A 12,442-nucleotide genomic window follows, 5' to 3' on the forward strand; every position below is an offset into this window, starting at 1 on the left:
CACACACACACACACACACACACACACACACACACACACACACACACACACACACACACACACACACACACACACACACACACACACACACACACACACACTTGGAAGATGAAGAGTTCTATCTTTCTCTGTGAGCAGTGGATTGCCTTTCTCGTTCATCTAATCACGCCATCTTCTTTCCTCCGCCAAGCAATCGCTGTCCTTAACACAGAAAGCTGCACACACACACACACACACACATGCTCACACACATCACCCCAGCACATAATCTGGCTAACTCAGTCCATTCACTTGTAAAATGTGTGTGTAAAGAAAACGTCAAGCCCAATGCAAAAACAAAACATTAAATAAACATCTATGTTATTGTGTTTATTGTATGTGTCTGGCAGTTCTTTTTGTGTGTGTATGTTATATATACACTGAGTGTATCCCAGGGGTTAGGAGAGAGAGAATAGGGTAGAGAGATACATGGATTAAAAGAGAAAGCATTAAGAGTAAATGCAGGACAGTGAGATTACAGGAAATGAGATAGTATTGGAATGAGGCTGGAATGTTGTTTTGAAAGAGACAAATAAATATTCAAAGGGCTATACTTGGTATATGGATCAATATATATGTCTGCTTACTGTCCATAGAGCAGCACATGGATCAATACACTAACAAGAAGCAATGTATATTCCCATCTCTCTTTCTCTTTTATATCTCACTCTCATCATCAGTTTTTCTCTGTTATTTTCACATGTATTGATAAGATATAAAATATATCATTTGGAGATCCTGTTATCCAACGCCATTGACTGTATTGTTATAGATTTACGCAGCATGACTGAGTGGTATTTATGCCTCTAATCTGGTGCTTCCCTCTATACCCTCACACCCCCTTTACTGTTTTAGCACTGACAACAGGGGGTAATTCCATTCTATTCTATAACAATATTTCCAGTCCACAATGGGACTAATCTTTGTGCTAATCTGTGTTAATCTGAGACACCGCTATTCCCTCCTCTCTGCCGTCACAGCAGGCTCCCTCACTAAAACCAAAATCAGATTATAGTGTTCATCTCATACGTCTCGCTCCCTGTCTTTATTTTGGCTTTCACTGCCAGATGTATTCGTCATTAGTCTTTTGTTTTCTTATTCTTCCAGGAAATGTTTAGCTCATTTGTGTTTCCTGCCATTATTTCATTTTCTCATCTTGTACTCCTGATACAATTTTGAACAGATTAAGAGGAATTAGTTTAAACAGAATAGCCTGACCTGTAGGGTGACATGTGCTATAGGCTTAAATGGACAACAGATCTTACTGTTTATATGTCACATGTACAGATTGTGACATTTCAAATGTACTGTATTGTTTGATTTAATTTCTGAACTATTCCTTTCTGTTTGAGTTACATCGCTTGACGTTAAAAAACTCTACACAGTTATGGTCATAGTTTCAAAGGACTTTGTCATATATATGTTACAGTGACTCACAACACACCAACATCCCCATACACACATGTACACATGTAAGGGGATTGGACCGTTTGGTTCAAGAGGTCAGAATGTGTGTGTGTTTGGGGTGTGTGTGAATGTGTGATACCAGTGAGGGCATTTGGTTGGTCAGGTGGAGGGGTCAACAGTTCAGACCATCTGAGTGCGAGGATTAAGGTTAAAAGTCACGCCTTAGCACCAGGTGTATGTAGGATGCGTGTCTGAACTGCATCTGGAGCAGCTGATACCAACAGTGTGCTCTGCCAATAAACACAGCATGTGTGTCTATCCTGTATATGTGCGAAATCTCTTATACTCTGGAATTGAAAAAAAGGTATGTATGGACGTATGAGTGTCTGATCCGGTCACAACATGGAGTCAGGTTAGGTCTACAGTGAAAGTCAGGGCTCAGCAGATTTGTCTTCCTACCTGGGATGTGTTTGGCCCAGCCGATGTTGACCACCAGCTCTCTGTCCGCCAGGTCACACAGCGTAGTCAGGGCCTTGATGTCGCTGTCTGGTACTGTCGGGTCAGGCATGGCGTAAATCTTCTCTGGCTCGGCCACCAGCAGGTGAGAGACGATTTTGTTATCTGCAAGGCAGCCAAAGGCAACTGACATGACCACCAGACAAGGAGAAAGACACAGAGACAGAGAGATGGTGAATTTTTGCCGTATTAGGGCGCAAGCTGGTCCACACCAATCTGGTGCACACAAGTGAAAGGTCATATACAAAGTCCCTTTAACATGGATCTCTCGATAATACATAGGTATGGCATAAACAAGTCCGAAGGTATTGAAATATGCAGCAAAAAAAGTAGCTGACATGACAGTTAGACTAGAATAAAATAGGAAGACATGTAGCCTGTAAGTCAACACACAATACATTTCATATACTGCATAGTATACGGTACACAGATCCAGTTTAAATATATCACACATACAGCATTTTGTACATAACATATATAAGTGTGTGTACACAAGAGTGTGTGTGTGATTATTGTATACAAATAAGAATATAAACAAATGGAAAATGTTTTTTTAAATCTCAAATACCTATTTTGTACAGTATAATGATAATATATACAGCAAACAAACAGACTGACAGCCAGCTGAGGGTATTTTCCCATTTTATATCAAAGTGTGTAATGGAAACAAGATCAGTTAGGAGGATTACAATGCTTTGTAATGTTCTGTGGAATTCTGCAACAATCAACCAACAAATAATTGATTTGATTCCAGTAATTTCGACTAAAGATTACACAAGATAAGAAATGTATTGAAGCCAGTTTAGAAGATGCTTCAAGGTGCCATTAAGGTGATTACAGCTGGTGATTCAGGTTGCCTAAAATGTTGTCTTCTTTATTGCTGCTTTAAGAAGCTTCGCTGATACATACAGAAGGGAAAGATAATACTGAAAGCCAAACAGCTCAGCTGGTAATGGTGACATGTGGTGATGAGATCTCTATGGCCCATTAGTAACAGACTGATACCCTGCTTCCAAATTAATCCACCGACTAATCAAGCATGGGAATAATAACAGAGGATAGAAAAGCAAGAGAGGGATAGAGGGAAAGAGGAAAAGAGTAAGGCAGATAAGCAAAGAAAAATTGGGAGAAGACAGACAGGTAGAAAAAGAGCAATGGACAGATTGTAAAAGACAGACAAGAAGAGTGGGGAGAGCGACAGCTAGATAGAGATAAACAGCAAGAGAGAGTGAAACAGAGTTGGGGGGATGAGTTGTGTATTGATCTAACACTCTCCGCCCCCAATTCTGTTACATCCACACACAAAAACACACACACATTTGTTCATAGATATATTCTTTCCATCCTCTTCCCTCTAGCTCCAGCTACAGGGTCGTTTGAGCCAAACCAATCCCAGTCACAGTGCAGTATCTGTGGGTAAATCTTATTTAATGTTTCCCTAATTAGAATCAATGGAAGCCCATTTCCAAACCCTGGGCTATTGTTCTGTTCTCACACAATCAATGGGGACGCTGAGGCTGGGGATTGGGCTACAGATAGATGGGCTGTGTGCGTGTATCTGAGTGAGACAGAATTTTTTTTGTGTGTATTGACTATTGTGTGAGAGAAAAAGAACAAGAGAGACCCAGGAAGTCTATATCAACGCTATAGTTTTTGTGTTCAGCTCACTGAGAGATTTGTGTCCATACATAAATAAATGAAATCCTAAATAAATATTTAGAGTACCCACTGGTGAATCTAGTAAATAACTCATTTTTTAAAAAAAATTCTTACATGAAAAAAGCTTGTTAATATAATAACAGGACTCGAGACTAGTTTAATTAAGTCATCTAGTTAGCTGGAGCACACAAATGCTCTGTACTTAATATGCAAACACACGCATAGTGTACACACACACATATTATCCAATCATTTCAATGATTAGTAGTGCAGAAGTCCCGTTAAGCTGTGTTGGAGCCATTCAGCATATTGGCCTAAAGCAGAATATGCTCCAGCTTTAAGCAAAATGGGCTTTGGGGACCAAGCTGCTAAACACTGCTCAATCTGCACTGCCCGTGTGTATGCGTGTGTGTATGTATGTGTATATATGTGTGTGCGTGTGTGTGTCATGTGTGTGAGCAGACGCTTAGCTAAAGAGCTAACTCTAGTTTGATGTGGTTGCCAGGTTGGATTTAATCCGGATTAGGGTTCTGGCTGTTCCCTCCCTTCGTCTCTCTCCCTTCCTCCCTCTCTCTCTGAGAAGCCTTCTCATTTAGGCTCAGTCTCTCCCTCTGTCTCCACCTGTTCCCCTGTTACTCTCACTCACTCTCTCCCTTGTTAATTTTTCCAATCATCATGTTTTGGCAGTGGTTTGATTCTTTAAAAAACGCAGCCAATCCAGCCGGACCTAAATGACTACCTTTATGGTGAAATATTACACGTATAAAATATTATGACCGCAAACTGCTAGCAGCAGAGACAGGGAGATAAACTTGGTCCCAAACAGATGGGCTTCTCACTACCCTGAGTCTATTTATGTGTGTGTGTGTGTGTGTGTGTGTGTGTGTGTGTGTGTGTGTGTGTGTGTGTGTGTGTGTGTGTGTGTGTGTGTTTCTGTGCATGTTTCTGTGCTTGATTCTGTTTTAATGTCCAACTGTCTCAATTAGTATACAGAATGATGGAAAGGCTTGTACTTCTGCCTTCGGATCAACTCCTGCTACAATGTGCTATAATTTAAAGCTTTTCTGTTGATTTCTAGGGATGATTTTCCTTAAGCACTGTCAATGGTATGTCCTCCATTGTTCCCACTACACACTTTATCAGATGCTATTGTCACTGTAGCACAAATGTCAATTTGCAGAGGATGAGTTACTATGCACCAAGGACAGTATGCAAATGTCTGTCCTTGAGAATCACTGCTCAACCCTAGGAGAGAAAAAGGCTGTCATATATACTGCTACCAGTCTGAGTGAGTGTGTGTGCTCTTACATTGCTTCTTGGGAGGCAGAGCCAGCTGTGGGTTCAGGTATGGACTGTTGTCTGCATCTATCCGGCGTTTATACTTCTGTCTCCCGCCACGAACCCTGTCCAGACGAACGCCTGCAAGAAGGGACAGAAAACGTGTATCAAAACACTGTGCATGACTTTTGAACTCTTTTGATTGGTTAACAAGAATACAAGGAATATAAATAAAGATAATAAAAAGAGAGGAAATGAGATTACATAATATGTCTGGGAGTGAAGTGGTGATAGCTGTTATGTTTCTGCAGTGCATACATGTGTGTGTTACGCATGCAGGCACTTTTATGTTATCGTCAAGCTTGTTAAACTCGCTTGCCTCTTTTGTTCTACAACTAACTAATTTATAGAGACACCATTTGAGTCTCTCTCTCTCTCTCTCTCTCTCTCTCTCTCTCTCTCTCTCTCGTTAATTAATTGACACAAAGGAGTCCTAATTTAATTAGGCCTATCTCTCAAGGGATTGGATGTTACCGTGGTTACCACTTAAAGATGGATAAGGAAGACAGAGGTGTCATGTACCCTGGAGGAGGAGAGGAGAGGAGGGACGAAAAAAGGGCTATCAAATGTTACAAGCTAACATGATTTTTTGTATATACCATTCAGAAAAAAAAATCATCAACAGATAAAGGTCTGGGAATTAGACCAACAAATATAGATAACACTTTCTGTTTAATGCTTTCCCATAGGTCTCCCAAAGCATACCCATTAAAAACAGTAAGCACTAAATGTATAGACAGACAGAGAAAGGAGGAAGAGGAGGGGGCAAAAAGAGAGAGCGAGCAAGAGAGAGATTTGCTAACACAGAGAGATTTAAATCCTCTGAAAAATGTGCTGACAATGACGAAGACAACACACCTTAGAGATTTAACAGAAAGACATCCTATTGGCAGCAAAGACAAAAAATGTCAGTGAGCATGTTTGTGCATTTTGTTGGCATTTGTGAGAGCACGTGATTCCCTGTTTTATTTGTGTTTTAACAGATACACGCTTTTATTCAAACCATCTTACAGTGTACTCATTTATTTTATGGTAATGTAGTCATTTAGAAAGCTCTTACTGACCAAGACCGCAGTCAACCCAGTGAACTGAACACGACATGCATCTGTGTGTGTGTGTGTGTGTGTGTGTGTGTGTGTGTGTGTGTGTGTGTGTGTGTGTGTGTGTGTGTGTGTGTGTGAGAGTGTGTGTATTCGTGCTTGAGACCAAAATAGGTAGACAGAAGGGCTGACAGTCCAGGTACAGTGGGGGGGACAGTGTCAGCAAACGGTCAAGAAACTCTTAACACCAGGGGGTCGTACGCACTCACACATTCAAACACACTCTTTCACTTCTCTCTCTCACACACACACACACACACACACACACACACACACACACACACACACACACACACACACACACACACACACACACACACACACACACACACACACACACACACACACACACACACACACACACACACACACACACACACACACACACACACACACACACACACACACACACACACACACACACTCAATTTTTCACTTTCTCTTCTCCTTACACCTACAGTAAAAGACTCAGTGCTGAGCTGAGCTCACTTTAGAAAGAGCCCTCTCTAACTACCTCATCTATTCTCCACCAAATTAACTCTCTCTCAGCACTGATTAATGATCAAATCTAAATGAATCAAATTAAAAATTGAAAATTATATTTCCAAAGCCCACAAAAAAGGACAGGATGAGGCTAGGGGGAGAGTGAGAGTGCTCTACCTCTTCTTAACAAATGAGCCTTCAAGTCATAAAGAATGGGCAAGAGAGGAGAGGAGGGAAGGAGTGAGGAAAGGAGAGGAAAAGGAGTCGGGGGGAGAGGAAATGTAAGGATGAGGGAAAAAAATGTAAAGCGAAAAGAAAAGGCAAGTGAAGTACAGAATAATTGAACAGGGAATGGGTAAGAAATGGAATAAAAGAGCGAGAGAAAAGAAATAAAATGTAGATAAAAATGAAAAAAGGCATTAATGGGAGATTATGATAAAAGAAAGTGTAGGAAAAAAAGAGGACAGGAGAGAGGAGTAGCGCACAGGTTGTGAAATAAGTGGAGAAGGGGAGAGGTGAGTAATGGATGGGCTTGTAAACAAAAGAAGAATGAGACAAAAGTGAAATGAAATGAGAGAAAAGAAGGGATGAAGTGAGGGATGATGAAAGGAAATGAGATAGGAATATAATAATAAGAGAAAGGGAAAGAAAAGATGAAATCCACAGAGGTTATACGCCTTAATTATATACTTTAATTATTATGTCAACTAAAAGTACACCTCCACTTAGTCACTTACCACACACACACCCACCCACCCACCCACCCACCCACCACACACACACACCCACACACACACACCCCCCCCCCCCCACCCACACACACACACACACACACACACACACACACACACACACACACACACACACACACACACACACACACACACACACACACACACACACACACACACACACACACACACACACACACACACACACACACACACACACGTTATACAGCAGATAAACTGTATGTGATACCATATAATCATTCATATCTATTTTACATACATGTTTTTTTTAACAAACACGTTTTTCTTAACACTTTTGTCTCATGCTGTCCACACACTCTTGCACACACACACACACACACACACACACACACACACACACACACACACACACACACACACCACACACACACACACACACACACACACACACACACACACACACACACACACACACACACACACACACACACACACACACACACACACACACACACACCACACACACACACACACACACACACACACACACACACACACACACACAGTGCACAGTGACAGTGTTGAAGGTGAGTCTTTCCTATCGTGGGAATATTGTTGTCTGTCAATAGCACGACCTGCACTGATCACATCAGCATAGATTTTACCCCGCACTGGCGTCACTCTGTGTCAGCGCACACGTGTGTGTTTGAACAGGTGAGGGATTGCGAGGGAAATGCCTTTGACACCTAAGTGCTTTTGAAAAGAGAAGCTGCGAGCATGAAAAACGAAAGATAGAAGAGAGATGTAAAGAGGAAGGACGAGAGAACATGGATTGATTTCAGATGGTCAATGATATGATAGGCGAATGAGAGGATGAAAGAGGGCGAGAAGAGGAGTGAAGGATTGAGTGGAGAGAGAAGTAGGAAGACAAATAAAATGATAGATTTCTGTTGATCACAGCTAAGAGAAAAAAGGATGACATAAAGCACGAGAGGAAGGGAGCATTTAAAGAGACAGGACGAGGAGAGGGAGAGAGTGCAGTTTTATGGTAATTGAAGTTGTAACATGGTTGAAGTCTCTCTTGCACCTTAGACCTGGTTATCACCTTATGTGTGTGTGTGTGTGTGTGTGTGTGTGTGTGTGTGTGTGTGTGTGTGTGTGTGTGTGTGTGTGTGTGTGTGTGTGTGTGTGTGTGTGTGTGTATAGGTGTTTCTGTGAAACCCCAGTGTTGATGTAATAACATAAAGGGTTTTCCTATGTGGGTTTAACAACTGATGGGAAAGTAGATTGGGTAAGACAACAGAACCATTTAAGTCTGATGTGTTTGTGTACGTGTGCATGTGTGTCTATAAATGGTCTGCATGTGAAGAAGAAGCAGAAATAGCATGACAAAAAGGCTATGTGCATATAAAGCTGAAGAATAACCGGAATATGGAGAATTGTTCTTCTATCTGGTATATTTAGATCAGCTTCAGCTAATTGTTTTTTAAGTCGGTGATGTAATCTGGCAAACAATCTTAAAAACGATCTTAGAGAAAGAAAGAAAAAATAAAGAGAGCATGAACTAAAAAGGGTGGAGGGGAGGTTAAGAGGAGAGTGTGTGTGGTGTCATGCAGTGACGTTTGTTTAGACCAGAACAGATCTGAACAGCTCTGCCTGAGGCAGCGGGCAGGTGGCTGTCACTGGTGTGTGAATACGTGTGTGTGTGTTTGTGTGAATGTAGCCATGTGTGTGACCATGTGAGGTCTTTAAAACATTGCCTTTTCCACATATTTATTTAAAGGCTGTGCTTATTAAATACACCAATACACTTAAACAACTACTGTACATTCAACATTTAGGAGATTAGGCCACTGTTTATTATCACCATTTAAAAATAAATAAATATTGACAACATTAGCGAACAAACTTGCTCAGTTTAATATATGTTCCTGAGAAATATATGTTATTTTAACAATCAGAAGTCTTTTTGTTGTTTAACTTAAATTTACTTTCCAAATGTGATACAATCTTTCCTGAAATAAATTGCTATTCCTCTTCTCTCAAGACAAACAGAAAGAAAGCGAACCAGATCTCTCGTCACACTGTTTCCATTATGGCTCTTTTCTAGCTGGGATGCAACCAGATGAGAGTCACACACACAAACAGGACAGACGCTACAGGGCCACATTTAGCTACACGTTTCCCATGGGAGAACACCAGACGCCACCACTTGTCTGGCACTCCTCTCCTCTGTTTCTCCATCCTGTCCTCTTGTCTCCTCCCTCCTCCCATCACTCGCTCTCTCCTCCTCCAGTCTTTCTCTATTTTCATCCTCTCCTTCCTATTTCTTGTTATCCCATCTGCACTATTCATTAACCAATCATCTGTTGGCCCACACACTGTTTTCCTTGTCATTTCATTTAATCTTATAACATTTGCAATGACTGATATTTTCAGTCAGTCATCTTGATTGTATTACTATGTGTGTGCAGCAATAAGATGTGGGCAGCAGGACTGTTGAGCTATGAAGAGTCATGACGCACACTGCCAGCTGTATATACACAGAAAACACACACACACACACACACACACACACACACACACACACACACACACACACACACACACACACACACACACACACACACACACACACACACACACACACACACACACACACACACACACACACACACACACACACACACACACACACACACACACACACACACACACACACACACACACACACACACACACACACACCAGCACCAACACCTACACAGACTGGGGCCTTCCACCCGATCTCACTCATTAGGTCTTAGAGGCCGTGGGGAGCATGGCCAAAGTTGGCATGAGCTGTGTGTGTGTGTGTGTGTGTGTGTGTGTGTGTGTGTGTGTGTGTGTGTGTGTGTGTGTGTGTGTGTGTGTGTGTGTAAGGGGCAGTCTGCCAACGTTTATATTTGCAGTCTGTGGACTTGTCTCTCTCGTAGTCTACCATCTGAATCCAGCTGGCCGTTTATGGCAATATAGAGATGGAGGCTTCGGGTTTGGATTCAACACATTCTGTCTGTTTAACCACGATTCATCAGACGTGCCATCATCAAAGCCGCTATGTTGTAAGGGAGCAAATGTGTCAATATGACCATATGTACGATGTACATGCATACTGAATATTGCTGGCTCGTGGTCTGTGTGCCTCTGCCGGAGCCTTTCATGTGCAAATGTCTGATCAGTGTTTTGTTTTCTGTTCGTGACAATTGTAAGCATTACTGCTGAATATGAATGTCTGTCTTGCCTTGCCAGTTTTGTACAAATAAAATAATCTACTACAGCGAGTAAGTTGTTAAATCAAATAATTCAATTGAAAGGTATGTTCTGAGGTATTCGTTACAAATCGTAATCAACCTCCTGTTTCATTATTGTTCATCAGATATTTTGCCTGCAGTAATATTCTGTTCTCTCCTTTTACCCTTTCTCTAGGCAGGTTTTAGCCACGCCCCTGTGACCTTTTGGTCTTCCGCTGACGCATCATTATGACCTCATTAAAAATGGACAGACAGCCATTGCCAGAGGGGAAGTTCTCATAATATAGTCAGGCCTTTTAATTGCCTTGCTCCAGAAATTAGCGGCTACATATTGGTGGGTGGGAGCCCCATGTTCGTTTCAGTTTACCCCCTGCTCGTTTACGCCTCTCCTCTCTCAATACTCCACACGCAGAGATGTGTGTACATGTGTATTGACACGATCAGGTGTGTGTTTAAGAGAAAATATAAAGAAAAGGCTCCACTTTGAGGCTGGTTTACCGACCCTCTGGCCGCTTGTTCTCCCCTCTCTTTTGGTCCGACACACACACAAACATACACACACACACACACACACACACACACACACACACTCTTCCTTGCTGCCTCACCTGCTTTTGCTTTTCATCTCACCCTCTCTGTCTCCCAGGGCGACAAAGCTAATTTGAGGCAGATCTTGCCCTAAGGGGTAAACTACAGCATCTACACACACAAACACAGACACACACACCATCCTATACTCCATGTCCTCCACCCTACTCCCCCCTTACCACTTTATCTTCACCTTTCTCCCGTGAGCTAGCCCCTGACAACCAGCGTTAGCTCTGATGCTAACTGATCTAGCCACTTACCATTATCATCTATGCAATCCTGCTGCAACGATGCATACACCCGGAAGGGTTGGATAACACACTATGTTCCAAATGTTGTGTGTGCAAAGGATTGTTAGTTGAGAGTGCTAATATTTTTCACCAGGTAGTATACCAATGTCTTTGATGTGGTTAGTATTGTCTTCTGTTTTTGCAATGTGATTATTTGTACCCCCTAATCTGATATTAGTTGTGTTTCCTGTGACACCACTGCATTACAATGGGTTTTAGTTAGGGTTTCCATATTATAACAATAGTTCAAGGGGAGGTTTCAGGAGATATGTAGTGTCTCTGCAGCATGCACTAGTTCTTAAAAAAATTAAATGTACGATATAATATTAACTAATATATCCAGCAAAATAAAGCAAAGGGGAACATTTACATTTAGCTATTTTTCATAGTTCTTGGTCTTTGTCATATATCACAGTTCGAATACATACACAAATGAAAAGGTATAGGAAAATGGATGTATCAATTTCCCAAATGACCCTTATTCATATGTAGAGCGGGACCTCATGTATTACATCCACACCCACCACAACAAATGAGGTGGCTGTGGTCTGTCATTTTGATGTATATATATGTAGGACTAGGTGGGTGTGCATGTGTCTGTGTGTGTGTGTGTGTGTGTGTGTGTGTGTGTGTGTGTGTGTGTGTGTGTGTGTGTGTGTGTGTGTGTGCATGATATGTGTGTTGAGCAGGGAAGCAGGGCGACAAAAGGCAGCATAGTTTTACTCCCATATTGGATTAGTGGGCAAACCACAGCCCTAAGAGTCTAAATCAATAGCATAATTTGTAAAAAAAAAAGTAATATTAAAAAAAAGTGAATTTCTTGCAAATGATGGCTTTTTAAGAGTTTATTGACCAGCGTAATGTGGTTTCTGTGTGCAGCAGAAGGATGCAGTGTGCACTCTGTAAACTGTGCGACTGTCAGAGCTGCTAATAATACATAATGTTTGTGGGTATTTGTGGCCACACACACATACTGTATGCGAGACAAAACAGGAGAGGAGACAAGGGTTCTGCCTATG

General features: G+C 41.6%; 1 protein-coding gene across 2 annotated transcripts in view; it reads right to left on the bottom strand.

Moving 5' to 3' along the window:
* The window catches only part of esrrga (estrogen-related receptor gamma a), a 72,978-nt gene that overhangs the window by 28,157 nt on the left and 32,379 nt on the right, over positions 1-12,442 (bottom strand). Inside the window, exons 5-6 of one of the 2 annotated variants that reach the window (XM_034075863.2) lie at positions 4,930-5,040; positions 1,906-2,067 (exon numbers count right to left, since the gene is read on the bottom strand). In XM_034075863.2, coding sequence (XP_033931754.1) covers positions 1,906-2,067; positions 4,930-5,040 — 273 coding nt within the window. Of the gene's footprint in view, positions 1-1,905; positions 2,089-4,929; positions 5,041-12,442 lie in introns of both variants that reach the window. The other variant, XM_034075855.2, reaches the window with a different exon arrangement.

The sequence above is a fragment of the Pseudochaenichthys georgianus genome, chromosome 3 (assembly GCF_902827115.2).
Source record: "Pseudochaenichthys georgianus chromosome 3, fPseGeo1.2, whole genome shotgun sequence".
In the NCBI taxonomy this organism is placed as follows: domain Eukaryota; kingdom Metazoa; phylum Chordata; class Actinopteri; order Perciformes; family Channichthyidae; genus Pseudochaenichthys; species Pseudochaenichthys georgianus.